This window comes from Psittacula echo (assembly GCF_963264785.1).
Source record: "Psittacula echo genome assembly, chromosome: 10".
Taxonomy (NCBI): domain Eukaryota; kingdom Metazoa; phylum Chordata; class Aves; order Psittaciformes; family Psittacidae; genus Psittacula; species Psittacula echo.
In genome coordinates this window covers 4,237,310-4,261,126 of record NC_137741.1, presented here as the reverse complement: position 1 = coordinate 4,261,126, position 23,817 = coordinate 4,237,310, and the positions used below count along the sequence as shown (strand labels likewise).

Sequence of the window (23,817 nt, the reverse complement as noted above, 5' to 3'; positions counted from 1 at the left end):
GAGATGCTAAATTATTCAAGTCTAATCTTTCTTACAGATAAGGGCGAGGGGGCGAAGTCCAGCCTCAGTCCTGGGTGTTGTTGCCTCGCAAGGGCAGTGAGCTTCCCACTGGAACACCGAAGCACGGAAGCCTGTAGGTATGGAATCTTGGCACTACTGCCTGGATGGCAACGAAGGCAAGGCTAGCGAGGTACCAGCCTGCCACATGCACCCACGGGTTGCTTACCAGGCAGAAGGAGCGTATTCAGTTTGTTCTGTATCAAGTCCATAACAGCAAGAACGCTTTCCTGCTCTGTCTGTTTTGTTCCAGTAAGGCAAGCCATCAGCCAGCCTCAGGAATGGACAGAAGGAGCCTTAATATTTACTGGGGCTCCTTTATTCCTGAGACGCACTGGTGTGATTTCTGGGGGGGTGAGGGGAGAGTGAAGTGGTGAAATGTATTGGTTGGTCAGGCACCTTCAGTGGTGTGCTGTGACACTGGGAACAGGAAACCAAGGAGCTTTATTTGTTTCCCTTTATCTAAATTCCCTATTGGATAAAATAATGTTTTCAATTTAATAGCTTTATTATTACAAGTATTGCTGAAATTGTGGCACAGAGCATTCTTAAGAGCTGGTTTACTTAAAACCAGAGTTTTTCCCTTTTTCCCCTCAGATTCCTCACTCTGTGCTAGCAGGATCTCAATTACTGTGGAAGATTAAAAAAAGGTAGAGATTTGTGTATCCATCTTGACAGTTAATGTAAAGTGTGGGGTTTGTATTTATACATAATGAGATTTAAAGCTCTCCAGGCCTGGGCCGGTGTTCCCAGTGAGGACTGGTACAGGCTAAAGGCCAGCGCGAGAACCGGGCTTGTGGTTCGACCGCTCCGCTGATGGAGGGGTTTAAACGGGATCATCACCGTGGGTCTGTGTCAGCGGGAGCCCGCTCCTCACCGGGCGCTGCTCGTTCCATCTCCCGCTGCCTGGAACCAAACCGCTACGAACGGTGTCCGGTTCCTGTGCCGCTCCCGCGGGCCCGGGCCAGGCCCGGCGGAGCCGGCAGGGGGAGGCTGCGGCGGCCATGGGCCCGTTCGCCTGAGGCGGCTCGGCCTAGAGGGGCGCTGCGGGCGGGGGGGACCGCGCAGGTCCCGGGGCTCTCCGGCAGGGCAGAGGTCGGGGCAGCTCCCGCGAGGTCCAAGGGTCGCTGCCTGGGCCGGGGCTCGGCGCTCAGCACCCGGGCAGGCGGCAGAGCAGGAGCGGCAGAGACCGAGCGAGCGCCCGTGTGTTCGTTCTGCAGGCCGCGGCCGGGCGGGAGGAGCCCGCCTGCTGTGAGGGGTACTGAACTGCGCTTGTCTTCTGCAGGTGCGAACCCAGGAGCTCCGGGGCAGCGATTCGGCAGCTCTGGTTCTCGGGAAACCATCCCCGGTTCGCAGCGTGCCAGGTTAGGCTGCGACTGCAAATTAGCTGACAGAAACGCTCCTGGTTAATCAGCTCCTCACATCTCCGTGGTCTGAACATACTGAGTGCATCTCTCTGGAAGGCCTTCGTGGGGGGAGTACAGAGTAAGCAGCTGACAAGAAACTGCAATGTAAGGAACCCAGCCTGGCTTAGTGGGTGCTCTTTGCTTGATGAATAAATGCAGGAGGCTCTTCTCCCGTTCCTGAATGTGCTTTGTTGCAGTGATTGCTGCTTCTGGTGTCGGAACAAGGATAAGATCGTCCAGCTTCTCTTTTCCTTCTAGAGACACGATGTCCTCTGGAAACGACCGTCACCCACAGGCGTTCACCAAACCAGCCCTTGGTGAAGGAGAAGTGGCTGCGCTGGTGGACAGGGTGTTTGGGTTGAAGGTGTCTCGGGTCAGGCCGCTCCCCAGCTATAACGATCAGAACTTCCACGTGCGAGCCTCGAGAAGCGAAGGTGCTGATGAAGGAGCTGATGAATACGTCCTCAAAATCACCAACTCGGAGGACAGCCAGAAGCCAGACCTCATTGAAGTGCAGACCCAGGCCATGATGTTTCTCAGCACCAAAGGCTTTCCTTCAGCTACTCCTTACCTTACGAAAGGTGGTGACATCATGTCTCTGGAGTCAGGTGAGCGATTGTGAGCACCTTTACTGCCCTACTGCCCCCCTGAGCTTGGCAGGAGCTTGCTGTATGGCATGCCATGCACGTGCTAAAGTAAAACTCTAGGTCTACTTTTAAATACTAGGGGTTATGTGTCAGGCGATTTGTGTGTCCAGCCATAATAGACCAAACTTACAATGCCAGAAGGAGAGCAACTCAAAGAGAATAACACTTAACTACGAAAACACTTGGGAAACAACCTCAGTGTAATGGAGACAGCGTTGATCTGACCTGTCTGAGCACAAGAGAAGGGAAAAAGCCTCACTGGCTAAGTGATGTTACAAATTATTTGCCCACGGAATGGGGTAAAATACAGTTCCAGCCCATCTGTGCGGGAAAAATTGTTCTAACAGTGCTTGGAAGAAATACTGCATTGACATTCTGCTTCTGCTTTGACTATAGCTTCCCTACAAAAGCTGGGAGTCCCAGGGCTCCCTGTTCTGCTGCACAACTGTGTACGGGGGGTTCATTGGCACTGGAGGGAACCTGCTGAATGCAGATTCAATCCCTAGCACAAAGACTCCAAGTCCAGTGCAGATGGCAAATGCGCTAAGGTCTGCACATCATCCTACAGCATTCTGGTAAATCGGGCCTTTGAATGACATCTGTTTCATTGGCTATCCCTGATGACTTCTACACTGGGATAAACCCTTTTTGCCTCTTGCATCAACTAATATTTGATAGTGTGTATCCAAGTGACTGACAGTGTCTCTCTTCCCTTGTTAGATGGTGGCCCTGGGAACAAGAAGTACCTGGTCAGGCTGCTGACTTACTTGCCAGGCACGCCGGTAGCAAAGGTTGCCACAACCCCTCAAGTGTTCTATGAGATTGGTAAGCTTGCTGCCAGCCTGGATACAGCTCTCGCAGAGGTGGGTTGTCATCCCTGCAGCCTCACAATTGCTCAATGAACTTCTCCTCTCTATTTCTTCTTGTGCTCGCTGTCTGCTTTCCTCATCTGCAAAGGTCAAGTTGGTGAATGCAGGTGTCAGCTTAATTCACCTTTTGGGTGCCAGCCTGCAAGCCCAAACCATTTCCCCAAGTAACATGACCAGCTGGTGCTTATGACAGGGTATTGGTGCTCCTCTTGCACTGCAGCTTTGTGCTGTGAGCAGGGCGAGAAGGGTTTCTCTTTACTTCTGCAAAACTCCCCTGTTTGGTGTTGCAAATCTGGAAAATGAGGAGAGTGAACCCTGGGGTTCTCAAACTAGAATCATGTAAAGCATTTCTGTATAGTGCACATCGGGCACAGCTGCCTGGTCTGTTGCTTTGAGTTCACTTTGGCTTGCTGTCCTTCTCCTGCTCAGTAAAACTGTGACCATTTAACACCGGGAGCAGTTGGTTCCTTCCCTCCAAGTGCCAGTGAACAGAGATTTGTGACACTTGTCTCATTTGCCCCGCTCCCAGTCAAATAATCTTAATGCAAAGTGAGTTCTTTCTTTACTCTGTAATTATACACGATAATGAAGCTGATAAATCAGCCAGTAATTAAGTTTGATACATAAAAGAACTCTTTCATTATTTATTGCCTTTCATTAACCTTTCCTTCTCATGTTCTGGCTGCCAGCTCCAGACAATTATGAAATGTGAACTGCCAGCTTTACTAACCACATTCTGAAATTACAGGAGCAATTTCCAGTTGGGAAGGATAATGTACTGCTGCTGTCTTAACGCTCTGGGCATGCTCTTATAATGCAATTAAAACAGTTCTTATAGACCAGCCAGTATCAAAAGATGCCTGTGACTTGTCCTGCTAAGGAGGAAATAGTTGATGAGAAAGCAAATTTTGATGGGAAAGGCTCTCGAGGCCCTTAACAGATGGATTATCACCCTCCAAGGTTTTCCATTTAAAAGAAGGAAAACTCCAATCATCACTGTCAGGACTTCACAATATCATTGACACTAACAAGAACACCTGAGGCTTTAAGTTTTCTGATGACAGATCAGAAAATACAGCCTATCTTTTCTACCCAATTAACTCACTTGGCCAACTTGCCGGCACAGTCATGGGCCGTGCGTTGTTTTGTGCACAGAACAGATTCCACTGCTTCCTCTGCTGGCGTCTCCCTTTGCTTGGATGTGCCTCATAGCCTCTAAATGGAGAGAAGTTTGTGCCTGTGAAATGACTGCCTGTGGCTTTACAGTAACAAGGGCTCCCGACTTTGTCTTACCCTTCACACCCCTCGTAACCCAGGGGTAGCTTGCTGAAATGTCTGTGCTGGGAAGACTGCAGTGGTTGCTGTTCTCCTACCAGTGTGGTGCTTCATACAGCCGCAGGGATCCTGTACTGTGATTTCTGGTTTATGCTTGATCATGTGCCTTACTTTTTCACACAGTTCCAGTTTTGGCTATCATTTAGCTATCTTAAAGAGCCTTAATTACAAGCATAGGCTTCTATTTAGGAGAAAGCCAGCTACTCTTGTTTTTTGGTTGTTATTTGCCCTATGCACTGGTAGAATCTGGCCCAAAAGCCACCTTGCCAAGCATCAGAGGATTCAAGGATAAGCACAGTATGTATGGAGTGGGAGAGAAAGGTTTCCTCCCTGAATGTCACTTTCCAAACCACCTTTTTCATTGCTAGTGAGAAAGAGGTTAAAGACCGTACTTGTTTAAAATACTTAGGCTGCCTGGATGCTCCAAGGGAGATGTTCTTAACAATAAAGCTCTGTCCAACATCTCCATAAAGCACTCCCTTCCTCAGTATTTCTTCATGTACCAGATGATCCTAAGGCTTGTCCTTAGAAGCTGCCATGTTTAAATGCATGCAGAGAGTGCCTGTTCCCTGCAGGCTGTGTGGTCCAGGCTCTGCCAGTGTGGGACTTGGCAAAGCCTCTCAGTCACTGCATAATGTCACGCTACAGAAAGTATCAGTGTTAAATTAATGATGAGTGACTTAAGACAATCTTTGTGCCTAAAAAATGGGAGAAAACCCATTCGGGTTCTATGCCCATATTAAGATGCTTCCCTTAACCCTTCTTCGGGTTATTCTTTTACTTGTGTTTACTTTTACTTGCTATGAAGCAGTGGTCAAAGTCACAGTGCTTTTTAGTGGGTCTCATCAGAAACCTGTTAAAAGTTAATAGGGGTCTTGAGTTGAGACCTTTGATCATAAACCCAAGATTTTTACTTATGGCGTATTTTACCTTGTGCTTTTTCCATAGAAATTCCATCATCCATCAGTAAAAAGTCTGCATCGAGGTCAGTTCATCTGGAACTTGGCAAACGTTCCTCTGCTGGATCAGTACATTTATGCCTTGGGCCAGAACAAATACCGTGAACTTGTGGAACAAGTCATTGAGCAGTTCAAAGGGAGAGTGGTACCCAAGCTCAGCAGTTTCCGAGCCTGTGAGTACTTCATTCTCATTGTAGTTGTGTTGAAGCAAGACACTGACATTTCTTACAGGCATTTGGGTCTGGGAGGGGGGAAAAGCAAAAGAGAAAAAGAAGCATCCTTCATCCCTAGTTAGATAAGTGCAGATACTGTGCAGGGCAAACACAGCACAGGAGCAGCAGGGAGCAATGTGCTGTCCAGAGGCAGGTTCAGTTCTTTGTTTCTGATAAGTTTGCTTCCTGTTCAGGTGATGATATTCATGCTGCTGTCTCAGGTTCATGAGAACACTTGGAGTGCACCCCTTCCTTCCAGAGAGGCCCAAATAACCATTTAATCATACTTCTGCAATTTGACTGCCATTGATGTTGATGATTTGGCAGTTTGTTAATATGAAAACTGCTGTTCTGTGTTTGGAGCACACGTAGCCTTGTCACAGGTGGTGCCAGAGCAGAAGAAGCTCTTGTCATGTTCCTTCCTTATGTGCTGTCTGTTCACCTGTTGGTGGGATGAGGTGCCCAGGAAGGGCAATATTGGTGCTGGAGGAGACTGCAGTTGGTGTTGCCATAACTTCAGTGTTGTGTCTGAGGTTTTAATCTGAACTTCTATGCTTCTTTTCAAAGCTGTTTTACTTTGAAATGGGGGGTGGAGGGGGAATAAATTCTGCTGTTTGATAATTATTAAATATGTTTTCTCTTTCTTCCCTGTTTAGGTATCAATCATGGTGATCTGAATGACCACAACATCCTAGTAGAGCCCAGTTCCCTGGAGCACCCTCCTCAGTACAGGGTGTCGGGCATCCTGGATTTCAGTGACATGAGTTACGGGTATTACGTGTTCGAAGTGGCCATAGCGATCATGTACATGATGATCGAGAGCTCGGACCCTCTGCGCGTCGGAGGGCACGTCCTGGCGGGCTTCGAGAGCGTTCTTCCTCTCACCGCAGCGGAGCGCGGCGCCCTCTTCCTGCTGGTGAGCGGGAGGTTCGCGCAGTCCCTTGTCATAGCTGCGCATACGGCGCTGCTGTACCCCGACAACAGGGAGTACCTCATGGTCACCGCCAGAACCGGCTGGAGGCACCTCATGAGCATGTTCGAGGTGGGCCAAGAAGCTGTCGAGAAGATGTGGTTTGAGACTGCCGCAGCGTACGGGCACCGCGCACCGGCCGAGCCCAGCGGCGGGGCCGCGGGTGACCGCTGAGTCCCTGCACGGTGACACCCGGCTCGTGCAATAAAGGCGGCGCTGCAGGCGTCGGAGCTGTTCCCGCGCTCGGCGTGTTCCGCACCGCCCTCCCGCCAGGGGGCGCTATGGCTGCTGCGGCGGGAGAGCACGGGTACTCTCCCGAGCCCCGCCCAGAGGCGTGTGAGGGAAGGGCGCCGTAGGCCCTGCCCCGCTCCGTCGCACGGCGCAGGCGCGGCGGCCATTTCCGACGCAGCGGTGGTGGTCGGTGCCCGGTTGTTCTCGGCCGCACCGGACTCGCCTGACCCGCGCGGCCGAGCGGCCCCCTCCGGCCCGCCGCGAGTGAGTGTGGGGAGGAGGGTGGGAAGGGCGGGCGGGGTGCGGCCCTGCGGCCGCAGGAGGCAGCGGTGCCCGCGGCGCGGTGAGGATGACTCTGCACTGTGGCCGTGCTTGACGCGCGCTGTGCTCTCTTGCAGGCCCGCGTCCCCGGCGCTCGCAGCGCGGCTCCGGCACGATGGTGAGTGGCAGCGGCGGCCGGGCTCCCCTCCCGGGGCTTGGCTGGGCCGCGGGGCGCGCCGAGTCACGGCTCGGCCTAGTGCGGTGCGGTGGGGCGGGGCGGGTGAGTGGGTGGTGGCCCAGGTCTCACTGCGGGACCTGGGCGGAGGCAGCCGGGGACTGCTTTGATGCGCGGCTCGGAGCCTCGCTAAGCGTGGGGTGTTGGTTTGTGGGGAGAGAACGCTGACATGTAACGAGCTGTTGGTTTTTGCAGTCTCGAAGATATGACTCCAGAACCACCATATTTTCTCCTGAAGGTACTTTTTAACCCCACTCTGATTGTTCTGTCCAGCTTCTCGAAGCTAAGTAACAAACAGCTTGTACAATGCTTGGTTGCAGAGTGTTTCCAGCTATATGTGGCTTATGAAATCGTATTTACCTGCTAGAAGTAAGGACATGGAGGGTCTAAAGTGGCAGCCCCCCAGACTCGCTCCAGTTTAACAGCACTGTGCCCCATCAGTGAGTGATGCCGCCTGCCCCACTTTTGAGATAACTTGAGCAATCTTCACCATCCATCTTTTGTTGGACTATGGTGGAGTTTGTTGCTGCACACCCTAGAACGCATGCTGGAGTGATCCCACCTCCCCTTGTTACTCTTGCACATGCTGAAACAAGTACTTACAGCTTGTACTTTCCTGTTGTTTAGATGGGATGGGCTTGAAATGTCTATTGTCAAGTGTCTTCATTATTTACAATCCATTTTGGCTCTACTGCAGCACAGTTCTGCTTTCCCTATTAGTGATGCCCTGTATTACCTTACCAGATTTGTTGATTTTCTTTCTCTGACTTGTCCTCCTTTTCAACCACTTCAGTCACTATTAACTGGTAACACACTGGAGAAAACAGACCAGGTCGTGCAATGAGCATTGATCAGACTCTTGCAAACTGAAGTCACTTTGCGTACTTGGTCTCGTTCAGTGTTACTTTTGGTGTCACTCATTGAAATCCTTTCCTAGGTCGCTTGTACCAGGTTGAGTACGCAATGGAAGCCATTGGACACGCAGGCACTTGCTTGGGAATTCTGGCAAACGATGGCGTTCTGCTTGCAGCAGAGAGACGCAACATTCACAAGCTTCTTGATGAAGTGTTCTTCTCCGAGAAAATATATAAGCTGAATGAGTAAGTTGAACTGGTGATGGGCTGTGCAGTGATGTTACCAGTATTAGAGCAGTGCTGGTACTCAGCTGATTTAGCATTGACCCTGGCTTTGTTTGATTTGAAGTGTGACTGTTCTTGTGCAGTGTTTCAGGCAGGTGTGACTCCTGTCATTGTTCACTTCCGTAGTTCTTGTAGAATAGAAGTGTTGCCTTTAGTTTTTCACCCTCTAGAAGAACGTTGTAGGTGGGACAGCCTGTTTGTTGTTACCCCATAGAAGGTGATATTGTTGTAGCAGCTAAGAAAACTGAGAACTGTCAGTTTGACAAAATACCATTGGAGGGACAGAATAAAGAATGCACACCAGAATCCCCATGCTGTTTCAGCTCAGCATCCTCCTTAAGTCTTTGTTTTCTCTTTTGTGATCCAAAGAGAACAAGGTAACTGGGTTAAACATGCTGTAGGTTTCTTTGCTATAACTGTAGCAGAGACGATACGTCTCCCTGTTATGACTTCCTTTTTAGCTCTCTGGAAGGTAAATTTGCAGTGTCAGAGCAAAGAGTGTTCAGGCTTATGTTCCCTGTAAGGGGGGTGGAGCTCCTTCCTTGCCAGAAGGCGCACATCGAACACAAAGAGCTTTTCATCCTGTCAGTCTCCCATTCTGTGTTGATCTTGAAAGCAGCTGGAGCTGTGGGAAGCACTTGAGTTTTCAAGGGGGGCACGCTGGAATAGTCCCCTAGGCTAGCCCTGCCATCTTCTGGAAAAAGAACTTGTTCAAAATAACCTGGATTACTTTGCTTGCATCCTTTCTGCACAGTGAATTTCAGATTGGGCAGAAGGGAACTTAAAAGCTAATGAAACAAGGATGTGAAGAGCTTATGTTTCTTAAGATCAAATCAAGATCACCAAGCTTCAGCTGCACAAACACCCTGTCAGCAGGATCCTCTGCTGAAGGCCTCTCCCACCTCTGTGGCTCCCTTGGCATTGCAGAGTGCTGAGTCAGGGGCCTCCTGACAGGCGCTTGTGTGTAGCTAATAGCTCTTGTAAAAGTAACTTGGGACTTAACCACCTTTGTCATGAGCCTCTTCTCACAACTGTATGTCTAAGATACTGACTCACTTGCTTTTTGCTGCCCGCCTCTGCTCTTATGAAGTGGTTATGTGATATTTCTGGTGTTCCCTAAAGGCAGGAGCCGATGAACATGTTTTCTGTGGCAGCTCTGTAGTTTAGATCGGAGAAGCCCAGCAGTAGGTGTTCTGCTTGAACCACTGTATGAAGATGTGAGCGCTTGCTGGAGATTGACAGGAAGTCAGTTAATTTATATGCTTTGATTGCAGGGATATGGCTTGCAGTGTTGCTGGAATCACTTCGGATGCCAACGTTCTAACAAATGAACTGAGACTGATTGCTCAGAGGTAGGTTCTGATAATACTTAATGTGGTTTAACTTGCCTGTGCTGCCAGATACTCTGTTTGTGTATTAAATCTAAATGAACGTGTGTTTAGCAGAGCAGAATTAGATTGTTTGAAATGAAACTGCCAGATCAAAGAGGCTCTAACTTAGGAACTTGTTTCTTGTTACATGCCATACAGGATACTGCCAGCAAAACAACCTTTGAAAACTGACCTTTTTTTGTTAGGTACTTGTTGCAGTATCAAGAGCCGATTCCCTGTGAACAACTGGTCACAGCCCTGTGTGATATCAAGCAGGCTTACACACAGTTTGGAGGTGAAGTCTGATGAACCTTTGTGCTTTTAAATGTCTATGGAATGTTTCTCGTACATGATTTGAAGCATCTGAATCTCAGAGCAGTTCTACCAAATGCTTCTTTCATGAGTTACACCAAGAAAAACAATAGCCAGATTTCAGAGGGGAGTGGGTGGTCACAGTTACTGTTTCTCTGCTGAAGGTGCTACTTTTTAGTCAGTGAGAAATGATGGCTGGGATTCCAGCTCAATGCACAGTGTGCTTTGAGTGCTCTTTGGCTCAGTGAGTGCCTGCAGAAGACCAGCAGAGAATTGTTTGCTATGTAAGCTTCCAGTATTTTGGGCCTATCCAGCATAATGGCACAAAGAATCTCAAATAAGACTGGGTATAGGGGTAGCAATAGTGTAACACTTCAAAAAATACCATTTCTGTGAATCAAGCAACATGTTAGAAAATATTGTCCTAAGTATAGTTCCCCAGTAGGTGAAGTGGTGATTCTGGTATTTTACATATATGTAGTGTGAAAGAATGGCCTTTTTATGTATCTGGCTTTTGACTCTGTTAAGTTACATGCTTTAACAGCTAAGCTGCATGCTTTAAATATGAAGTCTTTATTTAAAAGTTCTGGGATGATAAATTACAATTTGTGGAGACAGAATTGAGCTGCTCTTAGGGTTAAATGAACTAAATCTGTGCTGCCCGCCCCTAGCCCATGACTGAGAAGGAAATGCTGATGTGCTTATCTCAAGCAGCAGAAGTGCAGAAGAGTCTGTTAAATCCCAGTTCAAAGGAATAGGTTTGAAAAAGAAATCCAAGAAAATAATTGTTACTCGTGACCAATCTGGTGACTAAATTTAGATTGCTAACAGCCTTCTTTTCAACAGGAAAACGTCCTTTTGGTGTTTCATTGCTCTATATTGGCTGGGATAAGCATTATGGTTTTCAGCTCTATCAAAGTGATCCGAGTGGAAATTATGGAGGGTGGAAGGCTACGTGCATTGGGAATAACAGTGCTGTAAGTCCTCTTCTGGGTTTTTTGTTTTTCCTCTCAAAAACCAAGCAAAAAGCAAATTGCACTGTGCTAATTAAACTGAGTTGCTGATTACTAACAGAGCAGAAACAGATAACTGTAGAAACACTTATGTATTGATACCGTCTGGTAAAAAGTAACTGTTGGTTGATGACTTATAAGATATTGTTCTGATTTCTGTGACATTTATAGGCAGCTGTGTCAATGCTGAAGCAAGACTACAAAGAAGGAGAAATGACCTTAAAGACTGCCCTGGCATTAGCCATTAAGGTTCTAAACAAAACCATGGATGTTAGCAAGCTCTCTGCAGAGAAAGGTAAGCAGTTGGCTAATACAGGCTAACACCATTTGCTTAAAAACAGAAAACAGACTGAACACATAGAGACATGATGTGCTTTATTGTATTCTTAGTTGTCATGTGAAAAATGCTTTTAGGAGGTGTAGCAGCTCTCAGCCTTACCCTGGCTTGCCAGTCAGGCTGCTTTGTAGAGGCAGGAGAACCTTCTGCTTCGCTGTCAGTTGTAACCACAAATCTTACCCTCCTGATGATTGCTCTGTCTGAAGGACAAAATTTAACACCTCTGTCTGTTCCATATGTTTCAGTTGAAATTGCCACACTGACAAGAGAGAACGGAAAGACATTAATAAGGGTTCTGAAGCAAAAGGAGGTGGAACAGTTGATAAAACAGCATGAGGAGGAGGAAGCAAAAGCTGAACGTGAAAAGAAGGAAAAAGAACAAAAAGAGAAGGAGAAATAGAATATGAAATGAAGTGTTCTGTCGATAATAAAGGACCTGCTTCAGTAAAAGGTATTCTGTATTGCTGCTGGTAGAAGCCTACAAACAAATACGCTGTAGAGGGCCCAGAATTACTTTTGGTGAACCAGGTCCTTGATCATCATTCAGATAATTAGTTTCATGCTCCTTACGTTGACCAATAGTTGCTTTAATTCTTGGAACACTCTATTTCTTTCCTCTTCTATTTTTTATTGTGGAATAAAATTAAAGAAGAATAGTGATGGGTGTCTTTATTTCTGAAGTAATGCCTGGTATATGCACAATCTTAAGGGTTTTGATAACTTTAAACCATTAAACCAAGTTATATGCTAGTAGGTAGTTGGTAAAGAACTAATATGGTGGTAGAATTGTTAGAATTTTGTGTGTATGTGTGGATTTTCCTTTTAAAGTAGTAAAAGGGCTCCTAAGTTTGAAAAAACACTTCACAAATACAGAATTAAAGTGTGCTGGCATGCCAAGCTTTCATTTTGGTCTGTTTTGTTCTACAACAGGATGTGTCAAACTGATGGTCTCACAAAGCAGACGTGTTTGAAACGTGCCCTGTAGCAAATGTGTTCAGTAACTCACTGGCTTTCATGAGTGCATGTGTTTGCTAAGAAATTACTGATATAACACTAGGTATATTCAGACACAGTAGCCAGACTTTTTACAAAGGCCATGTGGGAATGCGAAGTTATCTTGTCAAAATACAGTAGGTGAATAACATAGTGCATGATTTTAGACCATGTTGACTCTTAAATTTTATCCTGAAAGGAAATTGTGTTGTATGTTTAGTTTAGTGTTGCTGATGTTTCCCCAGAGAACTACGTTCCCTTCTCTGACATCAACAGTAGAAAACTAACAAGTTAACCACTTGAGAAATCGAAGTATTTGTGGATGAATTCAGAATCATTTTTGTTCTATACTAAAAGCAAAGTAATGATTTTCAGATTAACAACAGTCTCTTGTAGTTCTGAAAAGATAAAAGTTACTGAAAATCATTTTGCACCCTTTCGGTTATCAAAAGCAAATTGAAAAGCTCGCTCAAGTGACATGCTTCAATGAGAGGACTTGTCTGCTGCATTTCAAACTGTGACACTGGTGCCCCAGCCCATGCTGCCCCTGGATTGCCTTTGTCAGTAGCTTTTTGTTTTACCCTAAAGGATATCTAGAGTTCACAGGATTTAGTATGACCATTTGAATAAATGGTGTGAGTCCAGACAGTGTTTTACCCATCCCAGACACTTCTGACTGATAAAATGTACTTTGTTAACATGGCCAGAAATTGCTTTTGGTCTCAACAAAACCCATTTTTGAGCTCATTGCTGTAAGATTCACTGTTGAGAGCAGAGGGAAGGAATTTGACTTGAAGCATCTGTGCTGCAGCTCACATAGATAGACTGCACTCACTTTGGCAACCTCTGTACAGAGCATGGTATAGAGTGAGATGTGTTCTGTGCGATCTGCAGGACCTGATGCTTCATTGTCTAAATCTCAGTGCAAGCCGATTGCTTTAGTCTTTTGTACTGAACTTAAGACAGGAGTTTGACAGTATTCAAATTTTATAGCTAATAAAAGCTTTTTACTTTTACCTTGTGCAACAGTAGATCTTCCAAATAACAAGATAGGAATGATACTCATGTAACAAGTACTGAACAGTTGCAGACAACATGCAGTGGGTAAGATTTAATCTCAATTTTTAAGTGGTGTATTTTTATGTAGAAAGCTCAGTGCTCAACTTTATTTTTTGATACCATGAATACTGTATCATCAAAATAGTCATCTTTTGCAGGTTTCTAGATCACTGGTAATGGTTATACAAGTACCTGAATATGCCCTAAAAGCAGCAGTGAAAGTGGAGTTTTATCTAACCTCTCAAGGATTACTTGAAACAAAACGTGGTAGACTCCAGCATTGAGTCTGGATTCATCAATGTATATAAATCACACAAAGCAGTTTGTTTAGTATACTAGTAGAAGTAATATTAGATAGCTTAGGATATAGGTTATAACATTTTTCTTGAATGCTTCTGTTTACAACAACATGGGGATAACAAATATATTTGCATCTTTATTTAAAGAATTACCAATAGCATTTCATTGCCGAACACTGCTTCGTTTGCTGATAAAAGAGATACTGTAATAATCAAGTTGGGGATAAGTTTCTGATCTGTAGTCCATTATTGAAGCATTGTGGTAAGTTGTGTAGTTACGCTACATTTTAAAAGACCTATTTATCTCAAGGTTTTGTTTATCCAAAGTAAAAGTACTGTCAAATACTTTGAGTATAATCTTTGAACAATAATTACCTATTTAATTTAAGAAATGCCATCTCTACTCAGTGCCATTAACAGCTGACTGTGAGATGAACCTCTGTACTGCCTTGGAATAGGCAAGTGGCTCTAGCTGGCACTTGCAGCCAAGACGTACAGCAAAGTTCTGCTACACTAAATTTAAGTTCTCATTCTTTTCTGCATGTGAACCTAGCACATTAAGCAGATACTGGGGATATTTTATTGATAGGAGTCTTATGGAGATATTCTTACCCTGTTTTTCCTAGAAATAGAGCAGCAGTTGCCTGCAGAGGCCTCTTGTATGGTTCTGGCTTTGTGCCTTTACTGGGAGTGGTTTGGGGATAAGTAGTAAAGAACAGAAAAATGATCTTCCTGTTCTTTGTATGGCTTTTTTTTTTGTGCATGTGATGTTTATGTAGCCTTTAGAATGTATTACACAAGTATTTCAACCAACTAGTTATTGATGTGGATTAAGTGTTAGTTTAACACCAGAACTTCATGTGGTGCTGTGGAAGGCGGCAGATTTTTCACATTAGGTACAAGGACTTAATTGAAACTGTTTGCATAATAGGATGTTAGTAAACTTAAAGATTGGATAGCTTATATCTCATTTGAGTGCATGACAGAGCTTGCTAGGGCAAGTATTCACGAATAGAGTGTCCTAATAAACTGTAATGTGTTTTGTTTTTTCTAAGGAGTTTAAGAGATAATGGAACTACTGCTTCTCCAGTAATGCCTGTGCTGTTTCTTGCTTAGATAAAGAGTTAGCTTGTTTTCTAGATGATTGTATCCTGTTCAAATAAAGGCGCATTAACTTCCAAGACTGCTTCTTCTCTCACTTACTATGTTGTGCATAGGCAGAATATGCTTTTAGGTATGTCTCCCTATTCATCCAAATACTTTTACTCGTCAGCACTCAAAATAAGATGATAAACGAAGTACTTCTTATGTTCAGTTTGCTGGCTGCTTCTATTTTGTAATAGATTCCCAAGGCAATTCTGTATTTTATTTATTTATTTATTTAAGAATCTTAAAATTAGGGACAATGTTTCTCCACTGTGTTGGGAGAATGAATCTATTAATGATTACCAGATATTCAAATTAATGGTTTTAGAGGCCACAGGACTGTATGTGATAACATACATAACTAATGACATCTGAGTGTAAGAAGTGAATGTGCTCAGGTACTTCATACATGAGAGAAATGATGTAGCTTCAGACTAGATGGAGGTTCTAGGACATACTTAAGTGTCCCAGTTTCTTTAAAGAATATTTCCCATTACAGATTTTCTCTAGTAAAAGCTGTCCTCATTTTCAAGTTTTAATTGCAGTTCTTTCTATTACAGTATGAAAACCCACTAAAATAACTTGATCTGAGAGTCCCCTTCATGGGTTACATAACTCCTGGCTTTAATCTGGACAAAACTCAGCTTCACACACAAAAACCAAATTAGAGTATTCCTGGTTTAGCGCAGAGAAGTGAGCAGCTTGCTATTTTTATCTGTGATTAATCTGGCATTTGGCTTTCCAGTTCAAGTACTCCTCAACGCACAAGAAAATCTGCCATCAGCCAATTCACTGCAGATTCTCAGAACATACATTAGTGGGGACCTTCAAATGTCAACTCCTGCTGAGAAGGATCCTCCTCAGGAAGGATAGCAGGCATTACTCAGGTAATTGTTCAGGCTTTCACTTAATGACAAATATTAAGCTTAACATGCTGCTGTTACTATGAATGTTTTGCTCCACGTTCAAAGCAACAAGAAAAAATGGCTTCTTATTTATAACTATGGTTTTCTATCAATAATAATACCACATAATGTTTGCCAGATGATGCTGCATCAAATATTTAGTGCAATGTTGGGCATGTAACCCAGACAGTTTAATCCTTTTACAAGATTACAGCATCTGTTTTGCTCAGCTAGTACCCAGCTGCAAACAAATTCATAGTTATGTAATAAAACCAGTTTGCTGTGCTCTGCATAATCCAGTGGCAACTATATTTAATGCTGTTAACCAGACATGATGGCTCTAAAATGCATCTACTGCAGTGCTCATCGGCTGCTAACAGAAGTACAAATTTGGAGGTGATAACCTTACCTCAGGTGCAGTGCAGTGGTGGACCAGTCGTCATCAAAAACTGGATCTGCAGTTTCAGATGGGCAACATCAGAACTTCACTGTAACACAAAGGGATAAAACAGAGGGGTTTGTTCCATGCTTTGGAATAAAATAGATTTTGATTTACTCCAGAATTTTGAGTTGACACTGCATATATACAGAGCGTTTCAGTCCCGCTGCAGCCTTTAACACATCCATACTTTGAATGTGGAGGGCATGCAGGATACAAAGGGATTCTCAATATAGAAAATGACCATATTTACTGCAGAGCATTCAAATCAATACAGCATGTCACTGGAAGTGTGCTGGAAGAAACCACTGTGTAAGCAGCCTGGTTTTGGAGGGCTTGGGCAGGCTGCACTGACATTCACATCCTAAATGTGGTGCAGGGTACGATAACATAGAACACCACATGTTTAAAATGAATGAAGGGATTTAAATGCTGAGGTGCTCTGTTTTGGTCATCTGTAAGATTAATGATTTACACAAACAGATGCCCTGTTTTTCTATATCATGAACACTTGATATCAAAACATTCTGAGAACTGACAATGCTCTTCCTGAAATTACTACTTTGGGTAATGTTCATGGTAAGAAAATTCAAAGTTGCTAAAATTATTTGAGCTGAACAGGGTCCCTTTTATTTCTGAGGAATCTGGTATTTACTACAGCATGTAGCAGCTGATTAACACCATGTAAACCCATTTAGCCTTTCTTTCCACAGCTGCTCTCTCTGTAAAAGTCTTAAACAGTCCCTTAAATGTAAAGAATGCATTAATGGCAGATGTTGCTGTTCTCTGTGTCAACATGTTCACTGAGTGTTTCCATTGGGATGATTTAGGGAGAAAAAAAAATCACTGCATTGCACGGTTGGTGGATTCAAAGCTGTCTTTTGTAACAGCATTTTGTTGTGCTGAGAGAGAAAAAAAAAGGTGGGGTTTTGTATAATATGTTATATATCTATACCATACACAGAAATGGAACTATCCTAGGTACTTTTTTAGCTTACATCAGCTCATCTATTTTTTATTAAAAGTTCCAAACCATTCCGGTTTAGAAACTTATAAACCCAAACTACAGAGTGTTTCCTGTGGCATGGAAGTTTGAAATTACTTAGTGCCGTGTTTTTCTCCTCGCTAAACGTCACCCGCAGGGACACCCTCCCGGCCCGCGGTTCAAAGGGGGCAGCGGCTGCCCCGGGTGGATTTACCGCTGTTGTTCCCCGCTGGACATCGCTGCCGCCGCGGGTCGCTGGGGCACGGCCGAGGCGCCCCGCACCTACCGAGCAGCACCTGCGGGAGGAGCCGCGTTCGTAAGGATGGCACTGACGGGGCGGGGCGCCCCGGGCACCGCTGCGGCTCCCCCCGCCGGTACCTGCCCCGCGGGGGCCGCTTCCCGCCCGGAGCGGGTCTGTCCCCACACGCACCCTGCGTGGCCAAAGCCCGGGACCGCGGGGCTTTGCCGAGGCCGCAGCCCCCCCTCACGGCTCGGCGGCGGGGCGTGGCCAGCGCTGTACCGGGGGGAGCGGCTGCCCCCGCCGCTGCGCCCTGTCCTCGGCGCGGGGCTGGGAAGCAGCCGGGGTCTTGCTCCAGCCATGGCCGAGTGCGGGGTCCCGCTGCGCTGCTGCCGCCCCCTGCTCCTCCTCACCTGCTTCTTCGCGCCCTTTCTTGGCCAGCCCGGAGCCGGCCCCGCCGCTCGCGCCCCTCACGCGGGTAAGGCGCCTCAGGGCGGGCGGCCCCGGGCGGGTGAAGGGCAGCGGGGCGCCGGGATGGGGCCGGGAGGGAGGAGGGAGGAGAGGGCGGCTGCTGCAGCGGGGAGCCGGGAGGGCGTCGGAAGGCACCTCTTGAGACCCGGGTCCGTGTAAGTCTGCCGGGCCGCCGCCGCTTCCCCGGCTGTGCCGGTCCTGGGTCCGCAGAGCGGTGGGCAGCGGCGGGAGGAGGGCGCGTTCCATGAGGGGAACGTGGCGGGCTCTTCGTGTGGGGAGAGCGCTGCCGTGGCTGAGGCGGCCGCGCACCGCGCGGGCAACTTTTGGCCGGAGGAGGATGAGGCGAGGCCGATGTTGGGGCTGTTGGTCGGTGAAGCGGGGTTGTGTCGGTGCCCGAGGGGTGCTGAGGTACGGATCAGCGTTTACAAACACTGACGTGACCTGCAGAGGCCGCGGTCACACGGGGCGGCTTTTCGGGTACGAGGCGTTTCACCGCATGGGTGTTAACGCTTCCTAAACGAGCATATAACGCTTTGGAGGTGCCGTAGCTGTCAGTGTTTGCGGTGCCCGCCTGCTCGGGCGAGGGGCAGTTGTAGGTTTGCGGTGCATGCTCTTGTGTTAGCAGCTGGTGGGGGTAAATTTACGCAATGTATGTTAATGATTGCAATGTCGCCTATGGATCTGGATGCACAATGTTCCTCTGAATGATTTATAACAGAATTGGTTTTAGTTTGCTTATGCATTGTTTCTTTAACTTCTGAAGAGCCGGTCATCTGTCAGGATGCTGCTTTCAGAGCTGAAGGATGTAAAGTAGCACATGAGGCTGAAGCGCTTATAAAAGTACACCAAGAATAAAGGAGCAAAATCGATGCTCTTTCAAAGAACTATTTAGAAATAGTTACTTTAAAGCACTGCATTTGTATAATTTACGGGTACTTTGTGAAGAGTTCTGCAGAATGTCTCGAAGTCAAAACTGCAGCGCTCACAAGCAGAAAGGACATGAATGAAAAATAAAATCTACCTTTTTAATACTAGCTCAAAACCGGAAAAAAAAAAAAGATTGTAAGTATGGTTTACAGAAAGCAAATTGTACTGACATCTTGGTTTTAATTCAACACACGGAACCACAGCCTGGTTTTGGTAAATGTGGTTTAAGAGGTTATTCTTTGTTTCAGTATTTGGAGAAGTAGTGTTTCTCATCATGAGAGAAGGTATTGCTGTAGGAGATGATTACATTGTATGATGTACCTATGACTGTTTAGAGTCACCTGCAGTCAGGTTAAGCCAAATTTTGCCTTTTGGCACTAGCCAGCAGTTTTGATTCCACTGAGAACTGGTCATAGGATTAAATTTTCTTTTCACGGTTTGCTTGGTCTAAAATCAAATGAAATCTGTTGTTCAGAAGATGCAAAATGTTATAGCTTTCTATTATTAAAAACAGGGCAAATAGAAATAATAACCTAGATCAGAGTATCATGTACATATGGTTACCGTTATTTTAGAGGTATTGCTTTGCATGTGGTACGGTAATCATTTTAATAAGTAAAAGTGATTTATGGACATGACTTTGGTTTTGATACTTTAAGAGTACTTGTAAATGAATTTGTTTTTTCTTTTAGTTAGTAGTCCAGAGGTGAACTAATCCTTTATCCTGGGTAACTCTGATTTGACTAGACAGAATTCATGCTTATTTAAAATACAAACAAATTGTAAGTTTTGTTCTTTGCTCTCACAGGCGAAATGTCTTAAATGCACAAATTGAGTCGGTTGAAGCACCACCTGTACTGTGTACACCTATACTGTACTGCTGTGCCGTGCTGCAGACCTGTGCTAGTGTTTTCATGACAGTTCATACACTCAGGCTTTTTCCACTCAGTTTAAGAGATTGGATCCTTCTCCCTGGCAAACAGGAAGCTGCAAACCTTCCCTCTTGTATGGTTTTCTTGTGATTTTTCTCTTAAAATATTTTGGGCTTTCTCTAGAGATTCTTAGTAAGAGAAATGTGAGCATTGGTTTGTGGAGAAATGCCTGTACTGATTTTGTAGAAGGAGCTGCAGAAGGAAGTACTTACATAGTTTCCCACTTTTCAGAATGGTGAAACCTGATTTTTGTATGATAGTATATATTCTGACATCTCCTATCTGCATCTGGTTTTGAGCAAAGTATCTGATTCCTGAACAGGGTATCTTATTTCTGTTAGCCATAGAATTGTATGTTCCAGTATATCCAAGACTGGAATTGAGCTGCACAAGCAAAATGCTTCTGTGGCAGAAGTTACTGCCAAGTGAACAACATCTGCAGCACCCAGGACTGCACTGGCAACTTGGGAGAAGCCCAAGGCCTGAAGCTTATTTGCTTAGAAGTCTTAATTACATAAATTGTGGATTTGTGTTTACTTCAATGATGCATCCCGTCTAAATCAGTATGAATCAATGGTTCTAATTTTAAGAATCTACATGCTTGTTCTTCCTTTTACTCCTTGTGCTATCGATGCTTGTAAGCATGCTTTTTGCTGGTTGCATTCAGCATACCTCAGTGCTGTTTTCATAGTCCATCTTCAGTCCTTATCAACTGGTCAACAGTCAGTGAAAATGATGCAGTGCTTAAAGGTGGTCTAAAGAGAGATGACAAAATCCTGGATCTGTTACAATAAAAGTCCCCCTGGCTTCAGAGTGAGCAGGATTTTTACCCTGAGACATCTCGAAATGGGGCAGCCTTTTCATGAGGTTCGGCTCTTGGGCAGTGGGAGGGATTCCATTTCTGTCTGCTCAAAGCTGAGTGGAGCATATTAGTGTTGATGAACTGAGGAGGAAATGCTGTGCCATGTTACCAAACTGTAATGTTAGTGCTGTAGTAGATGGCTGTTAATCAGGATACTGCTGCTGGCAATAGCCTCAGTGTAGAGTTCAGGAAGCTGTTTGACATGCTGGGTGGTTTACAGTAGACTCCATAGCACAGGTAGTTGAAAAGGAATGGTTTTTGCTCCAGTTAGCTCTTAATCTAAACACTGACCATCAATCCACAATAATATCTATTTCTTGATTAGTTACAAACTACATGGCAGTATATTATGCTGTTATTAATCAAACTTGTAAATGCATTAATTATTATGGGCCATAATTATCCCTTGATGTTCAACTATTGGGGAATAGTTAATTCTACTTTGCCATTATCAAGCTGGAAATTTTAATCTTTTAAATTTGAGTGTAAGAAACATCTTCCCTGCTTTCAATGTGCAGCTCTTGTACCTCTGTTCGTATTGGTAGGTGCTAAGCGGTACCGCAAGAACCTATCCTTGATAGGTTCATGTCCACAGTATTCCATTTAGTTTTGCTACTGATTGGAAGGAGACTGATATGCTGAGTAAGACAGAAGGCAGAAGTCCTCCCGGTAACTTGAAAGCTATGGAACAATCCTTAAAGTCCCTGAAGCAGCTAGCATTGGTGGTTGAAATACAGGGCTGTCACTTTTGTAACTCTCAACTTTAGAAATCACAAGACAAGCTCTGAACTAAACACAGCAAACCAGATTTGCAGAAAAACCACCATAAGAAATGGTTAAGAATAGCCACCTTTTCCTGCTTGTAGGTGTAGTGATGGGCTTTGGCCTTACATTTAAACAGGGGAGAAAAGGTGCTACTAGGAAGTACAGAATTTAATAGCTGGGTTTTCTGACTCTTGTTCAGTAAATTGAACAGAGTTTGTAATCCTGCTTAGACTCACAGACATTCTGGTAAAGGTGATTTTGATGTCTGTAAATGATTACCATTAACCAAATGCTTGACTGTTAGTGATTGAATTCTTGGCAATTACTAAAGCATAGAAGGAGAAGTAGAAAACATGACTCACCATCCTTTTAAAGGAAGTGGGGAATCAGTACAGAAATAGAACTTCCATTCTATACTTAATTTAATATATTACATATCTTTTCTGCTTAATGAAGTAGTTGTGGAAGATTCTCTAAAATGTAAAGGGAGGCTCAGACAGAGAGGTCTGTGTAGTTAATACTGAACATGATCTTGTTCTTTTTCCTGTCTGCTGCAGTGTAAAGGTGACTTGTAGTTAGAATTGTCACCTGCTACCAAAATACTGTGATGTGAATAGATTTTGGGGGGAGCAGCTGTAAACTGAAAGGAGGAAAAGCTCTGATGTTCACTGTAGGACAAGTTTGTAGGAAAGGTGGAAAACTTTTCTTTTGTCTCAAAATGACCACTGAACACTTTCAGGGTCAGGTTTAAACAGTTACCATTGTGCTTCTGGACTTCAAAATGCTTCTGTTGTTATAAATTATGTAAAATGTGTTAGTTTAAAAAAAAATAAATCACAGCATCATCTGAACAAATACACTAGTGTGTACTGCAGGCAGGTGTACTGTATATATTCATTCACCTTCCTAGTTTGTAGGTGAACTATTAGTTGTCTTGTAGTTTGTCATAGTTAGATTTGTGGATAACAGTCTATATGTTATGATAGCACACTGTTAAAAAATCAAATGTTAACTACAAAGTATGGATATTTTTCTGTGCTTATTGTCCTTATAGTGTTCTCTTTCATTACACTGGTATGTGATTGTCAATCTGTGTTAGAAAAATGTGTTACTTCTGAGTCTACATCTTAACATTAGGACATTTGGCTTCTAAAAGTGACCATTTCCCTGCTCCTGTGATCTCCCTTGAAAATGCAGGCAGAAGTGATCCAAAGAAAACCTGAAATCAGTAACACTCAATTATAGCAATTAGAAAATGCTTTGAGCAAACAATTTAAGTCAGAGGACCAGTGATACACCTGCAGTGCCAATGTGGCTCTTAGACACTTCATGTAAGGAAGCGCAGAGGAATATAGAGTTCAAAGGAAGTTTATTTGGAGAAACATGGACTGTGATGTACTTTCATTAAAAAAAAAACCCAAACAAAATGACAGGAAAAGGTATGAGGCATAGCTGTAACACTGAATATTTCATGGCAATTCTATAAAAAGATTACTGCTGCTAAATTGTATGAAGAGCCTAATAAATTTTGTCCCATAATTGGTACAGTAAGAAACAATGTAAAAAGATGGATTTTACAGAAGAGTAATACTTCTGTAATTTAAACTGAAGCATTCAGAAACACCTGCCATTAGCAGCAATGGTGGAACCTTTACTTGAGGGTGTTAACCAAAGGAATAGACATGTACATGTTTTGTCATGCGTCTGAAACCCATGTAATGCTTCCTTCTCTTTTCTAAATAGCTCTTTCAAAGTACTTTTATTAAATGTTTCAGGAGGAAATGTTAGATTTGAATTTTTAAATACAATTGTGTCCGAGATCAGGTGTTTAACTAGAATTTCTACTTAATATTTGTCAAAAGTGTGTTCCAACTAGTTCAAAGTTGAAAGGATTTGAGTCGTTGTGCTTTGTGCATAAATTTTTGTCTCCTTTTCCAGAATTCAAAATTCTGCCATCCAGCATTTTCTTACATGATTGAGGGCTTTTTGCTGCTGATGGAATCATGCTGAGAGGGAGTGAGCAGAGAAGAGTTTCAGGTGTCAGTTACAAAGCAAATATTGTTACACTTTATCACTGAACAATGTAGACAGCTAACTTTGATTTAGACTAGAGAAGTTACCTGACCTCAACAGAAATAAAGCCACACAAATACAGGTATGCATAGAAATGCTACAGATCTAAATTTTATTCAGTACAGTGGGATAGTAGCAGGAAGGAGTGCCTCCGTAATCTCTTGCCTTCTGAAATTTGTACTCCAGGTTATTTGTTTGCTAACCTTGCTAGTCATAGGTTCTAACCACTTTCTACTTTTCTTCCACCAGCATAGCTAGTCTGCAGCCTTTAGGCACCAACTGCATTTTACCTTTTTTCCTCTCTTCTGTTCCTTTTTGTGCTTGCCACCAGTTCTTCATTTTTTTATTGGAACTGATACCGCAATATTAA

General features: G+C 44.4%; 3 protein-coding genes across 6 annotated transcripts in view; all 3 read left to right on the top strand.

The window, feature by feature from the left end:
* Positions 1 to 59: 59 nt before the first annotated feature.
* On the top strand, positions 60 to 6,629 carry HYKK (hydroxylysine kinase; the record flags this gene model as incomplete). 2 transcript variants are annotated; one of them, XM_080626609.1, is made up of 6 exons in its annotated part: positions 60 to 137; positions 1,343 to 1,568; positions 1,722 to 2,071; positions 2,831 to 2,973; positions 5,263 to 5,446; positions 6,142 to 6,629. In XM_080626609.1, exons 3-6 carry the CDS (start codon positions 1,729 to 1,731, stop codon positions 6,627 to 6,629), a joined length of 1,158 nt encoding a protein of 385 aa, XP_080482735.1. In that variant the 5' UTR covers positions 60 to 137; positions 1,343 to 1,568; positions 1,722 to 1,728. The 2 variants fall into 2 exon arrangements, with proteins under 2 accessions (XP_080482735.1, XP_080482734.1); XM_080626608.1 differs by having other exon boundaries at positions 1,343 to 2,071.
* Positions 6,630 to 6,848: 219 nt separating this feature from the next.
* Positions 6,849 to 16,896, top strand: PSMA4 (proteasome 20S subunit alpha 4). Of its 3 annotated transcripts, none has more exons than XR_013957762.1 (10): positions 6,849 to 6,950; positions 7,085 to 7,125; positions 7,378 to 7,420; positions 8,120 to 8,282; positions 9,596 to 9,673; positions 9,898 to 9,986; positions 10,850 to 10,980; positions 11,188 to 11,311; positions 11,599 to 11,804; positions 15,596 to 16,896. XR_013957762.1 is itself a non-coding variant. In XM_080626610.1 (9 exons), the coding sequence occupies exons 2-9, from the start codon at positions 7,123 to 7,125 to the stop codon at positions 11,751 to 11,753; spliced, it is 786 nt and encodes a 261-aa protein (XP_080482736.1). In that variant the 5' UTR covers positions 6,849 to 6,950; positions 7,085 to 7,122; the 3' UTR covers positions 11,754 to 12,011. The 3 variants fall into 3 exon arrangements, 1 of the variants encoding a protein (XP_080482736.1); XR_013957763.1 differs by lacking the exon at positions 15,596 to 16,896 and adding an exon at positions 13,376 to 14,925; XM_080626610.1 differs by lacking the exon at positions 15,596 to 16,896 and having other exon boundaries at positions 11,599 to 12,011.
* The window catches only part of CHRNA5 (cholinergic receptor nicotinic alpha 5 subunit), a 24,521-nt gene continuing 12,450 nt past the window's right edge, over positions 11,747 to 23,817 (top strand). Inside the window, exons 1-3 of the mRNA XM_080626607.1 lie at positions 11,747 to 11,804; positions 13,379 to 13,450; positions 15,596 to 15,737. Of these exons, the coding sequence (XP_080482733.1) occupies positions 13,442 to 13,450; positions 15,596 to 15,737 (151 nt within the window). The 5' untranslated portion in view covers positions 11,747 to 11,804; positions 13,379 to 13,441. The remainder of the gene's footprint in view (positions 11,805 to 13,378; positions 13,451 to 15,595; positions 15,738 to 23,817) is intronic.

What these genes read in the sequence shown, in the direction of transcription:
- PSMA4 (XM_080626610.1), top strand. An exon ending in GGCTTACACACAGTTTGGAG is followed by an intron (nt 9,987 to 10,849) that starts GTGAAGTCTGAT and finishes TCTTTTCAACAG; the next exon opens with GAAAACGTCCTTTTGGTGTT. An exon ending in GCATTGGGAATAACAGTGCT is followed by an intron (nt 10,981 to 11,187) that starts GTAAGTCCTCTT and finishes TGACATTTATAG; the next exon opens with GCAGCTGTGTCAATGCTGAA.